This window comes from Alternaria dauci, chromosome 7 (assembly GCF_042100115.1).
Source record: "Alternaria dauci strain A2016 chromosome 7, whole genome shotgun sequence".
In the NCBI taxonomy this organism is placed as follows: Eukaryota; Fungi; Ascomycota; class Dothideomycetes; order Pleosporales; family Pleosporaceae; genus Alternaria; species Alternaria dauci.
In genome coordinates this window covers 571,210-596,923 of record NC_091278.1, presented here as the reverse complement: position 1 = coordinate 596,923, position 25,714 = coordinate 571,210, and the positions used below count along the sequence as shown (strand labels likewise).

Below are 25,714 nucleotides of genomic sequence, written 5' to 3'. Positions count from 1 at the left end.
CACATACCGACATGGATACTAGTTTAGACACCATCCCCCGCAGTCCTGAATTATCGAATAGCAGGACTTGCGTTTGACAGAGGAAATGATCATCTCACGTTTGGCAAATTCCCGGACTGACGGTACCCACTCACGGCGAGTCTATTCGAGGCACTTGTATGGGTGCCAAGGGTTTAGAGGCTGGGACGTTGGCCTGCATGTACATGATGCACGCGTGATCCCACAACTGGGAAGAGCGCCGCTTTGCACTGCGCAGCATGGGTGTGATGAGTATGGGTGAGATTTCAATCTCGTCGACTGCCGTACATGGTTACGCCGGTATCACGCCGAGTTGTTCTCAAATAGATTAGCGTCTTTTGTGATCATGGTGGTCTAACAACCGAAAAGTCGAGCGGCGAAACTAATCCGCTAGCCTTTAAGCTTGGATGGGCCCGTTAACAGAATAGCAGTTGCGAACTTCCCGTTAATGATGATAATCACATCAGGTCACTGTGCCACCTAGCCAAGAAGAAAAAGCGGGGCCAGATCTTGGAGCTCGGGTGGAATTGTCGAGTTGAGCAGTGATTTTTGGCCATCTTCAATAGGTTGTTGCCGAATGCATTCCTGCGCTGTGCTATGCTGAGACCTTTGCGCTCTCCTCTACAGATAGGTCAAAAACCCGCCGTTGAACATAGAAACATCCGATAATGACGCGGCGGCCGTCTTGGCACTGTTCACCTTTCCAGGGTCCCGCTCCCGAAATTGATCCTTTCTCGGTGCTTATGACATGCTCAAGGTCCAGCCGCCCCCGGATTGGCATGATTGGTAAGTCGAAACGGGCCATTTCGCCAAGTCTTTGAATGTTAACAACGCTACCAGGTAAGCCTAAATGGCGCAAGGAATAGGAGCCACCTATATGATATGCAAAGCGTCCGTTGGCTGCACATTGCCGTGGCTAAGTTGGAAGCTCGGTAATACCAGTCAGCACGTGCCTAGGTAGCTCGACAGGAGCTTATCGCACCCGAATATTGTAATGTTCAGCCTGATCCTAAGTACCTAGGTCCTAAGGTAGTGATATGGACCATGCTGTTCCGATTCATGAAACCACAGAACTACGACAGCTGCTAGGCTATGACGGATCAAGAATGCGTGAGGGCACAACAGACGCTGATCGTACCCATATACCAGCTGACACGGTGTGACATGGTAGCTGTAGGTAGAGCGGCTTGGTCCGCGGAGCAGGCTGACAAGGGCACTCGCAAGTGCATATAGGAATCGAAGAACGGTCATTCTTGGTGAGACCGGACATCCACGTCGCAGTCTGGATCGTTCCGTGCGGATTACCCCGACGCAGTAGGAAGGTCGTACCAACAAGATAAGATGCGAAGCGCCCTTGGGCAGCCAAGTGTCTTTCTTTAGACATATCACACTTGGACACTTCCATATGTGTTAAGGTGAGTTTCCCACGACAAACTTCCTGCCCCTTGGATACAAGCGCGCATGTGTACTACTTGGTTGGAGGTGGCCGACATGGAGTGGTGCAAGCGTGCGTTACGATACTGTGAGTCCATGCAGCTTTTGCATCGCAGATAGAGACATCGAGTATAAGATGTCCACCTGAGATGTGTCAGATTGATGCGCCCTTTCGATTCTTACACTTACAAAGCATTGCAGCAACCCAACAGCTGCGCTTATGGGTGAGACCGGACGTATTCAGTGCGAATTTCGTTCGTAATGACGAGTGCGAACATGAAGCCAGGAGCAACCCACAGAAAGTCCCGATTGACGGCCACACTTCACGCGTCCATGTATACTGCACAACAAGATGGCCTACCAATGAATACCTCCTGCGATTACCTAGAAACGATACATTCTCTGGCACTACCGACCAGCAGCGTTGATAGTATCGCAAGATATATAGGCCTTGTGCAGCAACGCTCACCAAACACAGACTCCTGTGGTTTCGAGGTCTGGCAGCACATTGGATCTTGTTAACGAGGCAGAGAACTACTAGGTTGTGTCGTAATAATCTTATCGGGGCTGTAATGCTCGAGGTTAGAGCTGTACGACATACCAGAGCATCTTGAAAGACTGTTCTTATCACATCGACTCTGACAGTCGCGGAGGTGAAGGTGCTACGTGACCTAGGCTCGTGCACTAGTTTATCGGTTTGCCGTCTGATCGAATGAGTAAGATAGAGATGGAGGGCGCATAGGAAAACAGAGGCAAACGGGGATCCAAGCCTTCGGTATATGTAGCTTTGACACTGGTCGTTGTATTTGGACGATGGAAGACGGATGCTTCGGCAGTAGTGGATGTGTGACTAGCTGGGGATACAATGCTCGCGATGCGTAGCTTCCGGGCCAGGCCTATGACATCACCAGGCCCTGCACGACCTCACCAGGCTGGACCCCCGCTTCTCAAAACCCATGCAACAGCTGTTTACCGCGCAATACGTCGACCCTGGAAACTTTACCATCGGTTTCACTGTATCCACGGAAAGGTATATTCCCATATGACCCAATGTCAATACCCACAAATCGCGTCGCAATACGCGTGCTATTCCGGCGCATAACCTAGCAGTGCTAACAACTCACGGGTGTAGACCTACACAAACACCAAAGCGACAATTACTCTCACGATGTAAGCCAATTCTCGAGTCATTTCAGATGCAGTATCATAATGCAAATCGCCCGTGTCTCCGCTTTGTTGTCTTCTACTTCGGCAGTCGAAAGACGATGTAGTAGTGTCTTGCGCATTTTGTTGATATGCAAGGAATTCGCGCGCATGACGCCAAATATTTGCTAATCATTTCCCCGATTCGCAGGAACCGGTCGCTCTCAGTCCGCTCGAAGAAGGGCAGCGGTAGCGGCAGTGGAGAAAAGTCCGCGCCCAAGCATCGTTTCACGATGGCTTCCCTCAGAGGTACGCAGCAGCCGGAGCTTTCGAAGAAGCTGTTCAAGATCATCAAATCTGAGAACCATGCGATTGCCGCCTATGAGGCTGCGGCACGTGAGCGGGTCGGCATTGCCCAGCAGCTCTCGGAATGGGGCGAGGCTACAGAGGATGAGACGATCTCGGAAATTTCAGATAAGCTCGGAGTGCTGCTCGCAGAGATTGCCGAGCAAGAGGATATTTATGCGCAAGCCCTGGAGGAATATCGAGGTGTCTTGAAGCAGATTCGCAACACAGAAAGCTCGGTGCAGCCTAGCCGGGACCACAAAACCAAGGTATAGCTTGTCGCTATAGCCAGCAACTTCATGCTAACAAGATAACAGGTGTCGGATGAGATTGCCAAGTTGAAGTATAAAGAACCTCAGAGTACTAAGATTGTCCAGCTCGAACAGGAGCTTGTCCGCGCGGAGGCACAGAGCCTGGTTGCGGAAGCGCAACTTAGCAATATTGTATAGTAGCTCCGCAAAGACTGTCATCACTCGCTGACCGCTCCAGACTCGTCAGAAATTCAAGGAGGCGTACGACCACCACTTCGCAGCCACCATCGAACGTGCTGAGAAGCAGATCATCCTAGCCAAGCACGCTCGTCGACTCCTGAACCTTGTCGATGACACCCCCATCGTTCCCGGTGATGTACACCCTCCCTTTGCAGAGGTAGAAGCAGCACGCCAGGTTCTCACCGATGCGGAAGATGATCTTCGCCATTACCAGTTGGACGTTGAGCCGATCCATTCGAGTGCAGGCAACCTCGGAGTGGGTGCAATGCCGGGAGCCAACGTGCCAGGAGTCGGAGCAGGAGGGACAGGTGAAGCGTCCGTTCCAGATTCTACTACGTACGAGGGTACGGTACGAAGCGAGAGTCCCATAGGCGTGCAATATGACAAGGCGGGCTCGGCTCCTTATCCCCTGGAAGAAGCGGACAGGGTGGAAAGGCAGCAGCAGCAGGAGGTCCCTAGACAGGAGGTTTCCAATGTGGCCTGAAGATGGAATGCGGTAATGCCTGGGTATCTTAGGAATTTTCCTTGCATCATGTGTACTAATGTTTTGATACGTCTCTTGATTATGTATTCTTTCCCGTAGCAAGACATGTTTCCGTAACGATACGTGTGCTCGAGGGCCTTTCGGTGTTGCCTAAAGGATATTCAGCATGCATATGACAAAGCAGGAATGTGGTCAAGGCGGGTGCCTAGGAGTGAAGATGGAATAGGAGTAGAAACCCAAGGGCGGCCGATGTAGGTCCCACCTCAACCCTAGAGTTGTCCGTGCACACGTTTTGGCGGGGACTCTTAGCGCGGAATGTGCCGTTCCCCAAGAAGACACATGGAGCTCTACCTCATCTCTAAATTCACGCGCACGCCCGCCAACACCGCCAATTTCCCCACCACTACCCCCAACCTCTCCGACTCACCGTCTCCGCTGCTGTAGCCATGGCGGACCGCAAGAAGAGAGACCGCTACGCAGCAGGAACAGGATACCAATTCGGCGCGAATACACAAGAGGCTGCCCAAGCAGGAGGCGTACCCCCACCAGTAGTGCCTGGCTATGGAGCTCCAGCGCCTTCATACGGTGCACCATCACCTGCCTATGGCGCTCCTTCTCCTGGCTTCGGCGCCCCCGCCCCCGGCTATGGAGCGCCAGCCCAGGGCTATGGACAGCCTGCGCCTCAAGATCCGAATGCCCTCAACCAGCAGTTTGGGCAGATGAACATTGGCCAGGGACAGGCAGCTCCTCAGGTTCAGCAGCCCGCCGCGGCTACGCAGCAGAACCAACTATTCCCCTCGGACCTCATCGCGCAGCCCTTCCACGTCTCGGAACTCTACAACCCTCCTCCTCCGATCAACCTGCCATCCAATGCCGCGGCTACCCCCTCCGAGTTCGCGAACGAGTCGAGTAAATACCTGCGGTGTACGCTCAACACCATCCCTACCAACCACTCGCTGCTCAAGAAGAGCAAACTTCCATTCGCCCTCGTCATAAGCCCGTACGCTAGCTTGCACGACTCAGAGGACCCTGTGCCAGTAGTGCACGACCAGGTCATTAGCCGTTGTCGACGATGCCGCGCCTACATCAACCCGTTTGTCTCGTTCCTAGACCATGGCCACAGGTGGAGGTGCAACATGTGCAACTTGACCAACGATGTTCCTCAGGCATTTGATTGGGATGCAGCACAGCAGAAGAGCGTCGACCGCTGGCAGAGACCCGAGCTGAATTACGCAGTGACCGAGTTCGTTGCGCCCCAGGAATACATGGTCCGCCCTCCACAGCCTCTGTGCTACTACATCCTTCTGGACTGTACCCAGGCAGCAGTGAACAGCGGACTTCTCGCTGTCGTCTCCAGGGTCATCAAGGAATCACTCGGCCGGATACCAAATGCAGACGGTCGGACACGCATCGGATTCATGGTGAGTTTTGGGTGCAAAGGATACACGCCATCTGCATACTGACTTCGCAATAGGCCGTCGACAATGGGCTCCATTTCTTTGGTATCCCCCCAGACAACAGCGAATCCAACGAACCACAACAGCTCGTAGTTTCCGATCTAGATGAGCCCTACCTTCCCATGCCCTCAGATCTTCTGGTCAGCCTCAGCCAGTGCCGCAACAACATCGAAACCTTCCTTGACCGCCTCCCGGCCATGTTCCAGAATACACACGTGCCCGGATTTGCGCTAGGCTCAGCTCTCCGATCCGCACATAAGCTCATTTCCCCGCTTGGTGGAAAGTTGACTGTCATTGCTGCATCGCTGCCCAACGTTGGCCATGCGGCACTGAACGTCCGAGAAGACAAAACTCTATTGGGAACCGGCAAAGAGGGCAGTTTGTTGCAGCCTGCAAACAACTGGTACAAGTCGTTCGCCGTAGAATGTTCCAAGAACCAGGTCTCAGTGGACATGTTCCTATTCTCCTCACAGTACCAGGATGTCGCAACGCTAAGCAACCTTCCGCGATTCACTGCCGGCCAGACATACTTTTATCCAGGGTGGAATGCTGCAAGACAAGAGGATGTTGTCAAAATTGCAACTGAGTTGGCTGACTACCTATCTGCCGAGATTGGTCTAGAGGCTGTGCTGCGTGTGCGTGCTACCACCGGGTTGAGAATGTCCGCATTCTACGGAAACTTCTTCAACCGCTCGTCTGACCTCTGTGCCTTCCCGGCATACCCCAGAGATCAAGCAGTTGTAATCGAGGTTGCTATCGATGAGACAATTTCCAAGCCATTCGCCTGTCTCCAGGCTGCCGTGCTCCATACTACTTCAAGCGGACAGCGTCGTATCAGAGTCCTGACTCTTGCCGTGCCAACAACTGAGAGCCTAGCATCGGTCTACGCTTCAGCAGACGCACAAGCCATCACCACCTATTTCAGTCACAAGGCGGTTGAGCGAGCATTGTCGAGCGGTCTTGATGCGGCGCGGGACGCATTGCAGGCCAAGATCATTGAGATTCTGTCCACTTACAGGAAGGAGCTGGCAGGTGGCAGTATGGGCGGTGGTGGTCTGCAGCTGCCACAAAACTTGCGCGCTCTCCCCATACTGTTCCTTGGTCTCATCAAGAATGTTGGTCTTCGCAAGAGCGGTCTGATTCCAAGCGATCTCCGATCAGCTGCTCTCGATCTCCTTTCTACGTTGCCCTTGCGACTGCTTACGCAGTACATCTACCCATCTTTCTACTCTCTTCACGACATGCCCGATGATGCTGGCGTACCGGAACCCACCACTGGTCAGATCACGATGCCACCTGCATTGAACCTCTCTAGTGCAGCTATCGTCCCGTACGGCCTATACCTTCTGGACGACGGTGTCAACCAGTTCTTGTAAGTGCATGTGTACAATTGCTGCTGATGCGGACTAACGCTGCTAGATGGATTGGTCGTGATGCTGTTCCAGCACTCCTAAACGATGTGTTTGGCGTCGAGGACCGTACACAGCTGAAGCAGGGCAAGGCTTCATTGCCTCTTCTTGACAACGAATACTCGGAGCGAGTCCGAGCCGGTAAGTCATTGTTGCTCATGATTTAGAGCGTTCAAAGTGCTGACATGAGATAGTTGTGGAGAAGTCGAGGGATCACAAGTCAAAGGGCGTGGGTTCCATCACTCTGCCTACGCTATACATCATCAAGGAAGATGGCGACCCAAGCCTCAAGCTATGGGCGCAAACACTACTCGTCGAAGACCGGGCAGACCAAGGAGAGAGCATCGTTCAGTGGATCAGCAAACTCCGGGAAAAGGTACACCAATGAGTCATCTGCGTTATCGGAGACCACACTGACGTCCGACTCAGGTTGTGCAGTAAGCATCGACTACGTATGTAGGCACGTGTTGTTTAGGCGGTGTGGATTGAGCGAGTTGATTCCGCAGCATTGGCGCAAGACACGAAGAAGAAATCATCATTGCTTGGGGCGGTAGGTTCGTGACTAGGAGTCGCACCAAGCGAGTTCATGACTTATATAACAGAGCAATATGATACCAGCTTTTATCGTTTCGTTCTTCGTCGCGTCGGCCGTGTGTGCTCGTACTAGGATTCGTGAAGCGAGTGTGCTGCCCGTCGTTGCTACACGACATGAAATGCATGGCAACGAAACGTGGCGCCAGGCTGCCGTGCGAGTATGAGTGAGGGGTGAACTTGAACTTGAGAGTCGATATCTGTTCAAGGCCCGATCTTGGTGTATACACAGTACGGCGAGGAGGACTGCTGCTATCCGTAATCGATAGGACGTACCTCGGTCCTAGCGCACGGGCTGTCACGGTCCATCCTGGTGGCAGAGCAGGTACCCATTCTTAGCCTCGCGATTGAATCGAGCAATGACCCCTCAACACCAATGCCGCCATCGCCACTGCCACCGCTGCTGGCGAGGCGCATGCTCCCAGAAATCCGGTCCGCCAGCTAACACAAGCTCGCATAGTTCGGTAAAGCTACTATTCTGGATACTGCGGCTCGCGTATACACCATGAGTTTCACCATTCTACCAGCTGCAGCAGCACAAAAGACCAGTCCTTTCTCTCGAGGTGGCGCACGCTGCTTGTGTGGATATACACCTAAGCAACGTGTCAATAGCGATGCTGCATCTCATCTAGGCACCAAAAAGGTAATCCTGGTAGGGCCAACGTACAAGGCGAGCAAAGTATGGTACAGACCACGTAAAGAAGCGCAGATGACCACGATATCCGCGATCCATGGTATCATCCCGCGTGTGTCCGCCCATGCTCCGCCGAATCATATTTTGCTTGCCAGGAACTAGTCGGGCCACTGGGTCCTTCGCCTTTCTGTCAGCGTTTCCGAGCTATGGACTGTGATGGCAAACAATTGTCACGCACCGCCCAAAGCCCAAAGCCTTGGGACAGATCATGGTCGCTGACCGCCTCGTTCGATAGCCTCTGGCGCCGTTTGCGCTGCAAGACGCAAAATTTGAGTCGCTGAAGTCCGGCAGAACCACGGATGCTAGCCTTTCGCTTCGGCAAGGTACAAAGGTACAACACTTTTCTGTGGACCTGGTCGAGTCCCCTTGCATCGGCGCTCGCCCATGCTGCTAGCTTGCAGCGCCTATCCGCGTCAACCAATTGCTTCGGCATGGCAGTGTCAGCTTTGTCTCGAGGCAGACGCCGTGCCGGCCTGCTTATGATGATCTTGCCCGGCGCGCGACTTGCCCGTAGAGACCGGGCAGCGGCACCAGCGCTGCTATGCCATGGTCAGCCAACACGACCCTCGATCTCTCTGATGGCACGTGAAACGCGGCAGTGGGCGTTGGTAGGTGTTTCGTCATCAATAATCAACATGCGCATGCTCAGGTCCCGGCCACAACGCACGACCTAGGCCAAGTAGTCAGGTTCTGGCGACCCATGGCTGCAAGCATGTGCTATGGCCGTTGTTCGCAACCGGAAGCAGACAGTGGTGTCCAGACAGCCCCGCCGCAGGACATGGTACCATGTCCAGCACCCATGGCCGATGGGCTTGACTGCAGACGAGTGCTGCTCATCAGGGCTCGCAGACGATACTGTGGTCTGACAGGCGGACGAGCATGCTCTGGGGCTCAGCTGCACCGCTTCATCATGTCTGGGTAGGCGGGCCAAGCATCGCTAATTTCAAGGATCTGCAGGCAAGATGTGCCCTCGTCGCAAGGTGGATCGGTCTCTAACCCCAGCCTTCTGCCAGGCCGTCCGTCCAGGGCGCACGACAAAGCCGCTAAGATCCCGTCCTGTGCCTTACCAACCCCTCCTCGCATGCAGTTGCGACGCAATCGTGAGTTCGTCTCTAATCCCGTTCTCCTGCGTCGACACCTGTTCCTCTGCCTTCATACCCAGGTCTTGCACCGTCTAGCTGCATCGCCACAAGAGCCGCATTCTGCCGCTTCTGCTCGAGCCCTTGTGCGCATCGAGTCTGCGTCAAAGAGGGGCCAATCTCCCCGCCACCTGAGGCACTCCATCCTGCGCCTTATCATACCCAGCCCAAAGTCCGAGTATCCGTGGTTGCTCAACCCTCACACCACTGGTCAGGCTTTGGACGACCCCAACTTGACGATTCTACGACGCAACGATCAAATTTAACCAGACCTAGTAGATTTTTTCTTTGACTTTGCTCGCAGAGCGCTGTGACCGGATGTTGTTGCAACGCCGCTCTCTATTCGTCATCATATCGTTTCAGCCTTCCCACACCCGCTCCAGCAAGGAACCACCCGCAGTATCACACTGATTGCGCCGCTGGAGGCATCCTGCCTGGGACCTGCGCTTGCATTAACGTCCCGTTCTTAGATCACTGGCACCGCCGAACCGTGCGTGTCCTGTCGTGTACGCCGTAAGCTATACGCGCCCCGTCACTGTAGACCGACCTGCGCAGCACGCTCAGCACGACACGGAACAAGAGGTGGACACTGTAGACTGCTGGTCATCGGCCCCTTCCAACATGTCTTCTTTCCAAGCAGTCAACACTACATTGTCGGTTCCAGATCCGCCGCAGGGCCGCCCAGGTGACGAGACGACGCCCACTACTCCCCGACCGAATAGCAGATTCTTTGCCGAATCGAAAGCGGCCGAGGAAATTCGTGCTGAGGACCCATCAGCTAAGACGCCTACACGTAACACCTTTGCGGGACTCGTTGGTCAGCGACCACTGCCTTCATCACCCTTCACACCCGCCCGTGAGGTGAGCGAGACACCTTCAGCTTCGAACAAGAGCGAGCAAAGTAGAGAGGATTCGCACAGGTCAACAGCGTCCGGTCAAGACGTGCACATGGGCGACGGTGATGAGGACGACAAAGACGGATCGGACAACGATAGCGTTACTAGTGATTCGAACCGACCGTCCAAGAAGAAGAAGGGACAGCGCTTCTTCTGCACTGACTTTCCACCTTGTAACCTGAGCTTCACACGAAGTGAGCATCTGGCACGACACATTCGGTACGTCTTTCGTTATGCGCTGTCCTGCGTTCGCTAACATGCTGTAGTAAACACACTGGTGAACGTCCTTTCCAGTGCCACTGCTCCCGACGATTTTCGCGTCTCGACAACCTGCGACAGCATGCTCAAACAGTTCATATCAACGAAGACATACCCTCTGAGTCGTTAGCCGCAACGGGCACAAGATTCCAACGGCAGATCCGGACCGACCGAGTAAGACCACCTGGAAATCGTTCTCGAGCAAACACATTAGGCAGCACCGGAGGCCACAGCAGAGGCCACAGCAGAAACCTCTCTGCTTCCAGTATAACCTCTACAATATCGACAATGAGTGTGGCGCAATCTCCCGACATTCGACGACGACCCCCGCCTTTGGCTATGGCTAGCGATGGCGGTGCCAGTGCAAGAGCGCGCTTGTCGCTCAACACTATGAATGCGTATGACCCACCCATGATGGGTAGTCCTGGGCCCGTGGAATACGATACACAGTCCAACGCGCCTACAACGCCTACTTCTGCGACATTCTCTACAGTTACTGGCAGCCCTGCCCGCTTTGGGTCCGCTATGCAATCTCCCGTATCGAGTTCATCAAGGCCAGTCTCATGGGCTGGACCACCACCTCCGGGACGTCGCCAATCTATCTCCTCCAGTGGCAATCCTTTCTCTGGTGCACCAGGACAGGGTCCTCCTACCTACATCACGCCTCTACAATCGACTGCTGCCCCTACCTTCTCGGCACAAAGCAGCGCATATGCAAGCCCTACAGTATCCCAGTTTCCAGAATCGAGGAGAGACTCGAATGCGGAGGCAGATTGGAGGCGACGAACTTGGCATCCAGGAGTGTATACTGGTCCTCGGCCCGCAACTAGTGGACTTGGATACCACCAGACACCGGACGCTCCACGCCCACTGTACACCTCGCAGCCTGCTGCTTCTCAAACCACCAGACTCCCAGGTATTGAGAGCTTCGATCACGCTCCGCCTCCGCCTCCCCTACCTCGACGCCAGCCAAGCCCAATGCAAGTTGATTCTCCGGCACGTCCGCTTACTTACCACGTGCCAACGGAGCACACGTCTAACAGAGGCCATCATAAACGAACGAGCATTTCGTGGGAAATCGATCGTCTGAACATTGCTAGTCCGAGTTCTCAGAGGGATCAATGGTCACAGCAATATCCTGGTAGTGCAGGCCGAGCGAACGCTGCACGGCCTACGACAGCTCCCCATGGCTATTTCAGTCGCCAGCCCTCTAATGTTCAGCCCATTCAGATCCCTTCAATCAGCGCTTCGCCCAGAACTTCGCAGGAACAGCCAGTAACACCTCGAAAGAACAAGCGACAAGCCTGGTACAATGGACCTGTCAGTCAGCCACAAAGAGCTATGCAGAGAACGTCCCCCGAGGACTCGAGCAGCAGCGAGGGTGTGCCGACACCAGGCACTATGATTGATTATCACCCTGCTATTGTTCACAGCAACGGGTATGTCGAAGCGCCAGCAGGTGTTGAAGATTACAAAACCGCGCCACCGGCGTCAATTATGGAGAGGCCCCACCCTTTGCATTCACAGCCCCCGCAACATTACCATAGCCATAGTCTTTCGAGCTCCAGCTCAAGCTATCGCCCGCAGCGCGAACCCGAGCGGGGACCCGTAACGTTTGGTCAGCCACTGCCGCAGACAGCCAACAACGACATGAGACGCTTAGAAGCACTTGTAGCAGTGGCTACTGGCGAGCAGCAAGCCGTCGAGAACCGGTCTTAGGTCAGCTGATCGTTACCAATTTATCTACACGACACGTGATCCACAATACGGCACATTGCTATTATCACATTACTTCAAACCTCACAAGTACGCCCAACGATGTCACGACTTGGAAGAACATGACGAATCTCCTACGACTGAACACGAATCACACCTCTCGTTCCTTGCGTTTTTCCCTCTAGCCTTTCCTCCCGAAATTTGCCAAAGGCGGAGGGCTCTTGTTGTCGCTTTCCATATGATACCAATTGGAGCTTCTGCTCGAACTTCCTTGGGATACCCCGATCCGGCATATGATTTCCTTTGAGGTGTTTCCTTTGTTTCGTGCGTATTTGGCTTTTTGCTGTCGTTTTAGGGATATACCAAACCGATCGTACAATAGCGGGAGTCGGGAGTTGCTGTATTGGTGCTTTCTATTTTGACCTGACGTCTTTCCTTTTGGTCATGTTGTCATGCTGTCATGCTGTTGTTGCTGGAGAGAGAGTCACGGACGACGAACATTGGTAATGGCTGGAACTTCTGGTAGAAGATCGGTAACCGTTTTTGGACATTCTTAACATGCTTGTATATGCTTTTTAACACTTGACTTTGACATGAATTTTTGGGTTGTGACGTTTTGGGTGAACGTTCTGCTGATATTGAGAGTCGCTCTGGATATCAGATGGGATACGCGCGCAAGTGCCTGCGCCTGCGCCTTTCCCCTTTCTTGTGTCCGTCAACTCCTCTTTCTACAGTATCAAATTACGTAACCCTAACCATGCAGAACACGAAATCGTTTGACGAACAGCCTGTATGTGTCTACAAAGGGCACATATCTTGTTTAATAGGTTTCAAGGTTGGAGGGCTAGGCATGCTGAGCAGAACCAACCCAGAATAAGCAATGCCGCTTGGTTTCCACGTACATACTCTTAGTCGAGTGAAGATGAAGTCCGTCTATCTTTTTGCACCGAAGAAGAGCCTCGGAGACAGTCGCTATGTGGGTCGTGGTGAGCATGTGTCGCATCATACACTGCCTGTGTGTCTTGGCGTGGCTTTGGAAGTGGCGGCCTGGTTGCCGTAGAAACATGAAACATTTTGGGCAAAGCGTCTGTTTCCGATGCAAGCCCCGCGTACCCTACGCCTAGCGTGTACACATCCGATTCCAGCAACAACGACCGCGGGCAAGACTGTTGGACCTGTGCCTGGATTTCGATAGCCGTCTTTCTTCTCCTTGTTTCTTTGTGATACCCCTACCGGCGCCATGGGTTCTGACGATCTTATCGACTTCGAAGTCATTGAGAATCAAAAGGAAAACATACAGAGTCTGCCCAGCGGACGTTCCGCAAGAGCGCTCGCACAGCTCTACACACCGCCGCTGACTTCGGCGGCTGGCCAAACGCGGTCCCCGTCGCAGATGCAAGATGAACACAGCGCAACTCGCCTTGGATTCGAGAAGGAGCTTATGGCGATTGACGACTCTGACGACCCGCTCGATGTCAGTAGTACCTGCATGTGGTGAGACATACACTGACTCTGTGCACACATCCAGATCTACACGCGCTATGTGAAATGGACGCTCGAAGCATACCCATCCGCACAAAACACACCTCAATCGCAGCTGTGCCCGCTCCTCGAGCGCGCAACCAAAGCCTTCCAATCTTCACCGCAGTACAAGAACGACGCTCGCTACCTCAAGCTCTGGCTGCACTACATTAACCTCTTCTCAGACGCGCCGCGGGAGACGTTTGCCTATCTGGCGCGACACGGCATTGGCGAGAACCTCGCGCTCTTCTACGAAGAATTTGCGGCCTGGTTGGAAGGCGCGGGCCGCTTCACACAGGCAGAGGAGATATACAACCTGGGCATCGACCGCGAGGCCCGCCCAGTTGAGCGCTTGATTCGCAAGTACGGAGAATTCCAGCACCGTCTCGAGAGCCGCCCTCAAGAGGTCCCCGAACCGTCAAGCCCCGCACTCCCCGCCATTCGTCCAGCCCTCGCCGCTAAGATGGACCCTTTTGCGCTTGCGTCACCCAGTGCACCGAGCCCACAACCACCGAGCCAGCCCAAAACCGCTGGAGGCGCATCGCGCTCAGGAAAGCCTAAGCTTGCAATCTTCTCGGACGGCGATGATGCCGCAAGACCTGGCTCGACAGGCAACACAGAAGGATGGGACAGCATTGGGTCGCTCGCAGACCGCAAGAAGGAGAACACAACCGAGGCCCGTCCCTGGGCGGGCGAGACTCTCAAGGTTGGAAAGAAGAACACTGGTGTTCCAAAAATGTCGATTTTCAAGGACGAGGTGAGTTGATCTGCCTGCATCAGCCCCTCCATATATTTACGATCACAGGACTAATTGGTGGGCCTTTGCCATACATGTATTCAGACCAAATCGAATCCCAATGACCAAAGTGTCAGCCCCCACCCATTGCGTGAATACCAACAAGCGGTCAATCCAAGGACGGGCAGACTTGAAGTAGTCTTTGTAGATCTAGAGAAGGTGTACCCTAACCATGAAGACCCCATGTCGGAGGAATATTCATTTGAAGAACTGCGAGCTAAATACAGGGGATGGATAGACTATGATTGGGATGCCATTCGCCGCCAAGAGCAGGAGCAGGCACAGAAGGCAGCCGAAGACAAACGAGTTGCTGAACGGCCAAAGACCAAGGCCGCATCTCTAGCACCTAAACAGGATCATGAACAGCCCCCCAAGCCCAAGACTGTACCCTTGAAAGGTAGTGTTGACGACGACATCGGTAACGACGAAAACGCGCCACCTTCACAGGCAGATGTAGACAAGGCAAGGGCAGCTAAGAAGGCCAGACGGGAGGAGCGAGCCAACAGGACTAGGAAGATCAAGGTTATGGAGGTCAAAGAAGTTCGTGGAGAGACTCAGACAAGTAAGTGTTCAACTGGACATCTGGTTGTCACTTGTATACTAACAAAGAACAGTCCAAGCCAACTTGGACTCTCCGGCTAAGCCAAAGATGCGGCGCAAGAAGACTGGTCCGGAAACGACAATGACCCTCCACACCAAGGAGGCCATGGACGAGATTTACGACATATTCAATGAACCGCTAAAGAACGCCGATGAGGAAGTCTCCGAGGTCCAGAGTGGCGAAGAGAGCAGCGGGGATGATGACGATGACTATACGAGTGGAGCCGAAAGTACTGCTACTGGTCGCATATCGTGCGCAACGAGCGAATTCGGAGACGAGACAACAGCGGGAGATTTTACACTCGGCACTAGAGTTCTCAACACTGAGGAGGAAGAGGAAGAGGAAGAGGAAGAGGAAGAAAGTGATGCCAACGATTCGGATACCAAGAGTGCCTCTGCATGGTCAGAGTTCACTGAGAGCAAACACGTGCCCAAGGACCATCAAGAGGATGGATCAGATGATGAGTCTGAACATTCCGAGCATTCTCAGGACGACTCGTTTGATGATGTGACACGTGCAGATGTCGACTCCGAACAGCAACACGAATCTGATGTAGTCACTCCTACCTCACCTTCAGCACCTGCCTCCTTACCTACTCGCTTTGTCCCTGTGCCACCGGAGGACTATAACCCAGCAATGCAGCCCTACCGAGACCCGATACAGGCTGCAAACAATCGGTTACCATTCATGACACCTATTGTTGAGAAGACCGAGTCGTCCCTGGGCATCGCCACTGCTTATGCACAGAAGGACTATTTTAGCGCTGCTACCAAGACGCCGTCAAGATCAAAAGGTACAACTGACATTCTTGAAGACGACGACGAGGATGAGACTTGCAGTAGCCCCTTTGCAGATCTTCTAAGTCAAGTTATTGACGGTTCAGGGAAAGTCGCGAAACTCGCCCTGACCGAATCGAAGCCGGTACCCAAAGAGCCCATTGCGGAACCGGAACGGAAACCGTTGGCTGCAAAGGAGGTCGTATCTAAAGCACCAAAGGCCAGTGGTCCAATCATCAAAGACGCGCAGTGCAATCCGGTAGAAGAGAACGTCCGCAAGACCATTCTGCAAGAAATCCAGCCGCCACTAGACAGCTACGACGGATACTACGCAGACACCGAAGAGAGCTACGGAAAGGGTGCTGACATACGCAAATACACCAAGTCCGTCAAAACGGGCAAGGGAGAGAAGACTTCCACGAACCCTGCTCTCTGTCCTACTCTGCAATTCCCTGGATCAAGGCGGACATATGCCGTCAAACGTGAACTTGGCAAAGGAGCTTTTGCGCCGGTGTATCTGGTGGAGAGCAAAGATCCCGAGGATGAGGATGATGAGAATAGACCGTCGCAGATGGGCAAGGGCGAATTCGGCCTAAAGCGAAAGGATCTGGAAGCCATCAAGATGGAGGACCCACCAACGCCGTGGGAATTCTACATCATGCGACAAGCCAAGCGACGACTAGGCGTGTCCCGGGCGGCAGATTCCATCGTTTGCGCGTACGAGATGCACGTCTTCAAAGACGAGTGTTATCTCGTGGAAGAGTTTCGCGACCAGGGTACTCTTTTGGATCTCGTGAACCTCTCCCGTGGAGAGAATGGTGTCATGGACGAGCAACTTGCCATGTTCTTCACCATCGAGTTGTTTCGCACGGTGGAGGCTCTCCATTCCAAAGGTGTGATACACGGTGACCTCAAGTCTGACAACATTCTCGTTCGATTTGATGCCTTGCAAAAGGATGAGCATTGGGACTCAGAGTACAAGCGCGATGGGCGTGACGGCTGGTCTGCAAAGGGTATATCGCTGATTGATTTCGGCCGTGGCATCGACATGAAGGCCTTCAAGCCAGATGTGCAGTTCATTGCAGACTGGCCCACCACGGAAGCCGATTGTGCAGAGATGCGTGAACTGCGTCCTTGGACCTACCAGATCGATTACCATGGACTCGCTGGCATAGTCCACAATCTGTTGTTCGGCAAGTACATCTCTACAATAGCCGAGCGCGGCGCAACTCTCGGTGCTGGCGCGACCAAAACGTACAAGATCAAGGAGAGCTTGAAGCGATACTGGCAGACGGAGATTTGGCACGAGTGTTTCGATCTGCTTCTGAACCCGCTCATGCATCTTGATGGTGAAGAGGGGAGGAGATTGCCGGTCCTGAAGGGCATGAAGGAGGTTAGAGAGCAGATGGAGGCGTTCCTCGAAAGCAATTGCGAGAAGGGTGTGGGCTTGAAGGTCCTGATAAGGCGTATGGAGGAAGCCGTCAAGAAGAGGTAAAGTTATGCTTGTGCTTGTTTGTGTGACGTTCAAAGTTTGCGTCGGTTTTTGGGCGTTGCTGGATAGACGGACGATACCACTGATGAATGGCGCCGAATGGACAATGTACCTTTTTCATCTATGCTTTCCCGCTTTGCTTCCCCTTGAGACGGAGTTGAATTGCACCGCCACAGTGGAGGTGGTGAGGGGTGCTGTCCGTGCGTAGATGCCTTGAGCTCGCGGGGAGCTTGACACCTCCGCCTGCTGTCCAAACAATTGAATTCCAAAGGTTGTCTTGCAGCAACAACGCCTCTCTCTCCTCACTGCTTAAATCCACTCCTGCTTTCAGCTACAAGAAGTCTACTGCGAGTCAAACAAAAACACTGCACTAGGCATTCACTGGCAATAGTAACACGATACCCCCACCTCGCCGCCCGCCGCCTTGTATACGTGCTCAAACTACGACATCCCTCCACACTGCCGCGACCATGTCGGCTGAACTCACCACCACATTGCTATCGTTTCAACCAGACAGCCCGGAGCTCGCGAAGAGGCGCGACTACGACCTCAAGGCCCGCCAGTTTGTCTCACAATTATCCAACCTCTCATGGACGACTTGGTCCAAGGCCGCGGATGCACAACAAGATGTTCTCTCGGTAAGCCAGACATGTTGTATGGACGTGAAAACCGCTGACTCTCCAGATACTTAACCCTGCCGTCAACTCAATAGCGTACGCCTTTGCCCTCCGCCACCGAGTCGCTACCGCGCTCGACAAGAAGAACATACCAGACACACTACAGCCCGGAAATTCTCTATGGAATCAGCTGGTACTCTTCCTCGAGACTGCAGACCCCATACAGCTGCGATATGTCGGAAAGGAGTGGAGATTGCTGGTGGAATATGTAGAGCAAATTGCGCGCACATGCGGATCGGTATGCGGAACAAGATGCTTTCTGCTACGAGGAGAAACTGACGACTACAGCCGAGCCTCGCCATTGCGCCGATGCGGTCAGCTATGACCCGACTCGACCCTACCACAGGCACCTTCACCTCACTTCACCTCCTCTTCATACAGCTATGTTGCGAGACACGATCGTACGCGGCCGCCGAACCTATCCTCGACAACTATATCCACACTATTCCTCTGAAGATGCCGCACCTTGCCCGTGAGGGCCTCGAGTACTCAGTGCCATGTGCTGATGTCGCGAGTAGTGGAGAGTACATACATCAGAGTTCTGGGCATTCGGAGAAGATTTCAGTGTCAGACGTAGAAGAATACTATGTTCTAGGTGCGCAAGCATATCTGGGAATTCGTCAGTTTAGGAAGGCGCAACGTTTCCTCGAGCACGTGCTGGTCGTACCTACGGCGAACACGGCGAACGGTCTCATGCTGGAGGCGTACAGGAAGTGGGTGTTGGTGAGCTGCCTCGTCGAGGGAAAGGTATGTCACAGTTGAGCAGTCCGCAATGGAACGAGCTGACATGCGCAGATGGGGACTTGCCCGCGTACTTCAAACGGCAATGCGATCAAGAACATCAAGGCTGCTTCGAAAGCATACGAAGCTCTGGCAGAGGCGTATGAGGAACTGGACAACATGTCCAAGCTGAAGGCTCAGGTGCAAGCTGGATCTGAGATTTGGGCAGAGGTATGGTTATGAGACAGTGCAAAACATTCATAGTTTGTTGCGCACGTGCTGACAAGACATGTAGGACGGCAACACCGGTCTCGTCAACGAGCTCATCAGCAGCCAGACGCGGGCCTACGTTTCGCGGCTGTCACGGACGTACTCGGCACTCCCTGTCGCAAACATTGCCAGCCACTTGGGGGCTTCTGTGGATGAGATCGCCCGATACATCGACACACTGATCAAGGACGGGCATCTGAACGCACGACTGGAGGAGACGGACAAGTCGAACGCGGGGATTGTACTACGTTTCTTTTTGGACCCAACGCAGGGACCTCTAGCCAAGAGCGAGAAGCAGCAACAGCAAGCGCTGTTTGAGCAGACGCGTCGTACCAACATGCTCGCCGAGCAAGTCAAGGACGCCGACTATCGACTGACGCTCAGCAAAGAATACGTCGAGAACCAGAGACGGGCGAACAAGCGGCCAGGCAACAACAACGGTGATGCCATGGACACAGCATGGGACGACAGTCTTGAGGTGGAGGAGGACATGATGGTTGACCTGCATTGAAGAGAGAACAGCGGCGTGGTAGGCATATGACACGTGTATTGATTGCAAGCTCACTAGAAGAGGGACGGGTGGTGTTTGGCAGGGTTGGGCATGAGCAGTGTCCATGACGCGATAACGGTAATGCATGAAACGAGACATGGTGAAGTCAAACGGCAGACGTGGTCATGGTCATGGACGACGACGACTGACAAGTAGCCTGGAGGCGGCTGCGGGGAGGCGAAGACGATTATCGATGTCGTGCAGAGACGCGAAAAGAAAAGCCAAAGCCAGCAATGTCATTGGTTGTGCACGTGAGAAGATGGGTGATGTAGTTTTGCTTGTTGCAGATGCTTTTCGTGTCAGACGAGTAGGCGCGTGTGTCAGTATCAGACGATTGTCATTAGTATTATCATATGCGCGAGACGACCGCGATGCTGGGACGGCATGTTTGATAGCTATGCGACTTGGCGCGCGTGGCAAACGGACCGACAAGGGCTTATTGCGATGTTCGGGCGTCGGGCTGCCATGAGCGCAACAATGGCGAACGGGTTGGGTTGGGTGGATGTTGGGACTGGAATATTCATCTTTTTTTCTTTTGTTCACTTGTTTGCCAGGGCAACAATGCCATCCCGAAACATGGCAAAGGCATTATCGGATTTGGAGAGGGAGCGTTGCATGTTTTGTTTTTATCTGTCTTTTTGTGTCGGGGAACAGGGAAGAAGCATGATGTACTTTGAGTGTATGGGCAGACTAGAAGATGGATTAGGAATGATGGATCTGCCACAGCGAGATGAGAGGGCAGTAGGGCATGTTGGCTAGTGGGAAAGCGTAAGTCAGGAACCCAGAGTGGTAATGCAGCAGAGCGAGTGGGCGTCCATCAAGCGCAGCCACACGGCTAGTGGATATGGCCAGGTGCTAGTCAGTTCCTGCAGCAGAGGCCCAGGATGCCATTGGGGAAGACGAGTCTGAAACGCAATGTCGCGGGCGGCAGGCAGCAGACGCAGGCACCGCAGCACGGCACACGAGTCAGGACGGCGACGACGACGGCGACGACGGCGACGTGGGCGAGGCATTTGTCCACGGGCCCCCTGTGAAGCAGAGGGATTGCGTGCAGGACAGAGGGGGTGTGTGTTCGTCCGGAGCATGGCAGCAGAGGTAGCCGGGTCGGCCGGACAAGGGGGTGGGTGTAGCAGCGTGGTCTAAGCTGTGTTTGGAAGACCCCTTCTCCTTGGCGGGCACTGTTCGCTCCACATGGCCGTCTCTTGTCGGTGTACGTACGTACGACATATTCGAGATAGACAGCACCACCACCACCACCATTGCACAGCAGCAGCAGCCCGCCTGCCCGCCCGCCACGCCTCGCCGCATCATCGTCGCCGCCTGCCACAGCGCGTTCCTGCTTGCGGCAACAACCATGCCTGCATGCGCATTGCATTAACCGCTGGCTTGGCCTGAGACACGCTTTCCTGCCTCGACTGCAGTCGACGGCTCCAACATGAACACCACGACCGCCCAACCCGACACGCCCTCGCACCGCCGCCAGTCATCGCGCACCGGCTCCGTCTCGTCGTCGTCGCTGCACCGCTCCGCCTCGCTGAGGGACGCCAGCACCACCACCCAGCACCACCACCACCACCACGGCGCCGAATCGCCCTCTGCGTCGACCAAACCCCCCCACAAGCGCGCTACTCCGCCCCCGGCCACGTCCAGACGCCGGTCCAGCGCTGCCAACGGTGCAGCAGATGGCATTGCCGCCTCTCGCGACGGCCCAACTGCCTCTGCGAGCGGGAACCGCTGGTCGCAGAGCACCGCGACCGCCAGCCGGGACACGCAGGAGCGGCGCGATCAACAGCACGCCAACCACCACCACCACCCCAGTTTCTCGCGCAAGCTGAGCATCACCACGACGCTGCCTGCCACGACGCCCACCACCGCCAATGCAGCTGCACCACCACATCCGCCGCAATCGCCCTCACGCTCGCCCACGTCGAGTCCCCACCGACACCGCCCTCGCTCGCCCGTCTACGACCCCCCGTCGTCGGTGACGGCACCCCCACAGATCCCCTCGCTGCCCCCGATGCTCCTGCCCTCGACCGTCTACGACCCCAACACGCCCACGAGCACCTCGACCACCAACAATTCGCCCTCTGCATCCAGCCTCTTTACCCCGAGCCTGCTCTCCGGAAACCAGCCGCGCGACTACTTCAACTCGAAACCCACGCAGCCCCCGCCTGCCCAGCGGCCTCCCTCGCGCACCGCAAAGGCCGACCGCGTGCTGGGCAAGTCGCCTCTCGGATCGCCTGCTGTCCTCCACGAGACCGACTCCACTTCGGGCCCAGGTCGGCCCTCCACAGGCCGAAGACCCTCGATTGCGACCGCACCCAAGGACATTGCCCAAAAGCCCCCGCCGAGCGCGGCCCACCGGCAGGCCGCCTCACGGGACCACTCGAGGAGTCAGAGCAGAGAACAGTTTAGATCCGCCAGCAGAGCCCATGCCCGGAGCCCCAGCAGGGATCACCTTCGCAGCGAAAGCAACGCCAGCGCTAGGCTAGACGACGGCCACCAGGGCACTCCTCCCCGCACACGCGAGCGGAGGGAGAAGGACAAGAAGACAATGTTGTCGCGCGCCCTGCAAAAGGCAAACACGGCCGTCCTGCTCGACAATGCACAGAATTTCGAGGGCGCCATGGAGGCGTACGAGGATGCCTGCAAGCTCCTCCAGCAGGTCATGATCCGCAGCTCGCAGGAGGAGGACAGGCGGAAGCTGGATGCCATTGTAAGTTGCGCCCAGACCGTGTCCAGAGACCCGGTGCCAACTAACCCACGTAGCGAGTCACGTACACCAACCGCATAGAAGAGTTGCGACGATTAGACCCTGGCTACACTAACCACAGTGGTAAATCGCTACCGGCTCGTCCTATGAGTGGCGAATCGCTGGACGAACACCGCTCAATGCTGCTTCTCGACGATGACGAGCAGCCTGCAGTAATCGAGACTGCCACAGTATCTCGCATCGTTAACGACCGTTCCGTACATGATGCCCCTCCCATGGGCGAGCCAACACCGGCCTCCTCACAGCAGTTGCCCCTCCGTTCAGGTTCCGAAGGTCCTCGTGAATCCGTCATATCCACAGCTATCCGCGATGTGCAAAGAGGCTTGCAGAACCCACAGTTCAGCCTACAGCCCCCACCCGGCCGACTTGCGCCTTCTACCACGTCCGTCCGATCTTCCACGGCCGAGTCAATGATGGACCGTGTATACATGCCTCCACCACTGTCTCCCAAGCGGTCCAAGTCTCCCCTCCCTAGCGGAAAGACTGAGCCTGAGCCCGGGGAATATGGCCGGTTACTGCAACCGCAACAGGCAGTCAAGTCGAACCACCAGCGAGTCCACAGCAACGAGTCAACATCATGGCTTGACACTATAGACGAGTCTGGAGGATCGTCATGTTCTTCCTCAGTACACTCCATGTCTCCCGGGGGAGTACGCCGGAAGCATCTACGAAACGCAAGCGGAGGAACCGAGGCAGAATTCGACGCGGCACTTGATGCAGCAGTCGAAGCTGCTTATGACGACGGCTACGAACCTTATGATGACGACATGTCTACCCCTAGTGATTTGATAGCGACCAAGCTGCGGAACGTGGAGCTAGCCAAGGAGCGCGTACGCGAAGCCGAACGTGAGGAAGCCATTGCCGCAGCCAAGTATCGTTACAAGGAGACGCAGCTTCGGAACGAGGGACTTCCGCACGTGCGCGAAAGCGCTGAGATAACATTCAACGACGAGGCGGACGAGGAAGAGCGGTTATTGGATGAGATGACGAGAGAGTACATGCTCGATGGCTTCGATTTCGATTTGCAGACAAAGTCGTCGTTACCCCGGCAGTCGGACTCGAGTGGCTTTTCTGGAAGCACATACAACAGTTCAGTATCCTCGCACAGGACGACGGGTGGTACGTCACTCTCGACGGTTGCAGAGGTGATACACCCGACATCCAAACAACCCTCTGGACATGCCCCTCCCTTGGCGCCTGCTCCATCTGTCGCTTTGCCTGCATTGCCTCCCGTTCTAGAGTCACAAGCATCGCAAATAATCGACACAGCAGAGGTCACGCCACAATCAACCACCGCAGCCAAGGACGCAGCCTCCGTACGAAGCCGGAGACTATCAGGCCAAAACGCAAAGTCTCTAAAGATCGAGACGTCTGTACCACCAGTCCCGCCTGCGCCGCACACGGAGAAGCCTCCGGTGCCAGCTAAGGATGCGCCTACCGATCTCCCCGTCCAGCCCAAGTCTGCCGCACCAACATTCAGCACTACTAAACCAGCATTGGACCCCGCATTCAAACTGCCCGTGCTGCCGCAAGCGTCCCAACAACCTGGTCTCCGAGCTCCATCGCCTCAGCCTGCCCTCTACAGTCCCGCCGAAACTGCTGCCACTGTTTCACCAGCGACGCCCGCCCTTGGCCATGCTGTATCCAACGAGCTTGGTCTTGTGCCAGGTTCACCAAAGACTGGGAAGACTTCAGCTATGGGGATCCGGAAGAACAAGTCCTCCCTCAGCCTGAAGCAGCGCAACTTGTCAATATCCAGCCCAGATGGCTCAGACGCGTCCATAGGAACGCCACTTAGTACGACCTTCTCCATTACGGGGCGGAAACCCAGCAATGCCGGACTAGCGATGCCAACGCCTAGCATCCCCACATTCAACGTTGATGGTCTACCGAGCGGAGGGATGCACTTGTTTGAAAGTGATATTCACTCACCGTTCTCGCCCGGTTCGCCAAGCCCCGCTATCACAAACGCACCGATACCCCTGGAGCCATGTCCGGATTCGTATCTACTGAGACCGTTTTGGTTAATGCGGTGCTTCTACCAGACTATTGCACATCCTCGCGGTGGATACCTCTCAACTAAGCTCTTTATCCCTCGCGATGTCTGGCGAGTAAAAGGCGTTAAGCTAAAGAACGTCGAGGACAAGATTGCCAACTGCGACATGCTTACAGCTGCCTTGCAGAAGCTAGCGTCTGTCGATACCAACGACGCAGACGCTGTATTAGATGAGATGCAGTCTCTGGAGTTGGTGCTTGATCAGGTGCAAACACAGCTAGCGAAGAAACTAGGCAACGAGGTCGGTGTGCAGTCCGTAACGGCACTGTTCAGAGATGCGACCACAGTCGGCGAAGGTGCAGCGTCAGCTGATAGTTTCGGCAAACATGGATCTCAAGACCACGCGCACAAGGGTGCTGTTGCTCAGGGCAAGTCGTATCTTGCATCTTGGCGGAAACTACGATCAAAGAACTCGGGCGTTAATCTTGTTGGCATGGCCGGTGGTGCTAAGAGTGCGGAAGTTCCCAAGGACACGCTAGTCATGTCGACACTCCCCATGACAAGCCTGCCCAGCATTCGCTTTGCCAAGCGAGACATTTCCGGTGTCGTGTTTGAGGGTCCCAATGCAAGCTACATGGGTTCTTTGGCGCGGTTGTTCGATGCGGTCCAAATACTAGGTATGTCTATAACGTTTTTCCTTCAATTAAGGTACGTTTTCACTGACCAAAAAACCCTCTCCAGACCAAATCGCACGCCAAGTCGAAGACCCAGGTCTCAAGCATTCGTCCCCTACACATGTCGGTCTCGAGCTATCTACGCGCCACGCCGCCGAGTTCTTCGGCTTCTACATCTGTCGCTTTGTCCTTACCGACGTCACCCTGATGCTGGATAAATTCATCAAGAGAGGTAGTGAATGGGTTTTGGTTTAGGTCCCCAACAAGGCCTTTTGATGTGATGTGTTTTTAATGTATGGTCTGGTAATGAGATGAAGACTTCTTTTCGAGCGTTCCCCCCCCCATTACCCATGCTTCTTTTTCTGTTTTGATGGACTAAAGGACTTATTATGAATCAAGAGGAGGAGAAAGAGGCACATGAGGTTGGAAAGAAATGAAGGGTGGCATGGAAGGGACTGGTGTTGGGTTTCTCACTAGTCAGACTCATGAGGTTATGGATCGTTTCGTCTTGTTGAAGCGCTGGATGTCGCTAACTTGACTTTGTTTCTATGCTGTTGTTGTTTTTTTGTTCGTCATTGCGTTGCATACTGTCTTTGAAGATATCCACCCCCCAGACTCATCTTAGCTTGTCGTTATTACTATCGAAGCATCTTTCCATGGCTGAATTCAAAAGACTTCCATTTGCTTGTGTGGTGCATTGTGTGTCTGGGGTATGCTCACGGAGTGGGAATATAGTCAAAATGATCAGAGACATTTTGCGATTCAATTGAAAGACGAGGGAAGAGCTATCGAG

General features: G+C 54.5%; 6 protein-coding genes across 6 annotated transcripts; all 6 read left to right on the top strand.

Moving 5' to 3' along the window:
- Window positions 1-2,408: 2,408 nt before the first annotated feature.
- On the top strand, window positions 2,409-3,915 carry ACET3X_007370 (uncharacterized protein; the record flags this gene model as incomplete). Its single annotated transcript, XM_069453508.1, has 5 exons — window positions 2,409-2,468; window positions 2,585-2,622; window positions 2,807-3,209; window positions 3,258-3,383; window positions 3,430-3,915. 5 exons carry the CDS (start codon window positions 2,409-2,411, stop codon window positions 3,913-3,915), a joined length of 1,113 nt encoding a protein of 370 aa, XP_069304533.1.
- A 362-nt stretch (window positions 3,916-4,277) lies between these two features.
- On the top strand, window positions 4,278-7,396 carry ACET3X_007369 (uncharacterized protein). Its single transcript, XM_069453507.1, has 5 exons — window positions 4,278-5,336; window positions 5,390-6,744; window positions 6,792-6,922; window positions 6,976-7,157; window positions 7,211-7,396. Exons 1-5 carry the CDS (start codon window positions 4,362-4,364, stop codon window positions 7,220-7,222), a joined length of 2,655 nt encoding a protein of 884 aa, XP_069304532.1. The 5' UTR covers window positions 4,278-4,361; the 3' UTR covers window positions 7,223-7,396.
- A 2,430-nt stretch (window positions 7,397-9,826) lies between these two features.
- On the top strand, window positions 9,827-11,189 carry ACET3X_007368 (uncharacterized protein; the record flags this gene model as incomplete). Its single annotated transcript, XM_069453506.1, has 3 exons — window positions 9,827-10,320; window positions 10,368-10,533; window positions 10,782-11,189. The coding sequence occupies 3 exons, from the start codon at window positions 9,827-9,829 to the stop codon at window positions 11,187-11,189; spliced, it is 1,068 nt and encodes a 355-aa protein (XP_069304531.1).
- A 2,126-nt stretch (window positions 11,190-13,315) lies between these two features.
- Window positions 13,316-17,264, top strand: ACET3X_007367 (uncharacterized protein; the record flags this gene model as incomplete). Its single annotated transcript, XM_069453505.1, has 4 exons — window positions 13,316-13,549; window positions 13,604-14,353; window positions 14,438-14,954; window positions 15,007-17,264. 4 exons carry the CDS (start codon window positions 13,316-13,318, stop codon window positions 17,262-17,264), a joined length of 3,759 nt encoding a protein of 1,252 aa, XP_069304530.1.
- Window positions 17,265-17,502: 238 nt separating this feature from the next.
- On the top strand, window positions 17,503-19,699 carry ACET3X_007366 (uncharacterized protein). Its single transcript, XM_069453504.1, has 5 exons — window positions 17,503-17,899; window positions 17,946-18,176; window positions 18,227-18,685; window positions 18,734-18,889; window positions 18,954-19,699. The coding sequence occupies exons 1-5, from the start codon at window positions 17,732-17,734 to the stop codon at window positions 19,437-19,439; spliced, it is 1,500 nt and encodes a 499-aa protein (XP_069304529.1). The 5' UTR covers window positions 17,503-17,731; the 3' UTR covers window positions 19,440-19,699.
- Window positions 19,700-20,692: 993 nt separating this feature from the next.
- On the top strand, window positions 20,693-25,578 carry ACET3X_007365 (uncharacterized protein). The gene is made up of 3 exons (XM_069453503.1): window positions 20,693-22,194; window positions 22,248-24,924; window positions 24,989-25,578. The coding sequence occupies exons 1-3, from the start codon at window positions 20,914-20,916 to the stop codon at window positions 25,174-25,176; spliced, it is 4,146 nt and encodes a 1,381-aa protein (XP_069304528.1). The 5' UTR covers window positions 20,693-20,913; the 3' UTR covers window positions 25,177-25,578.
- The last annotated feature ends 136 nt before the right edge of the window (window positions 25,579-25,714 follow it).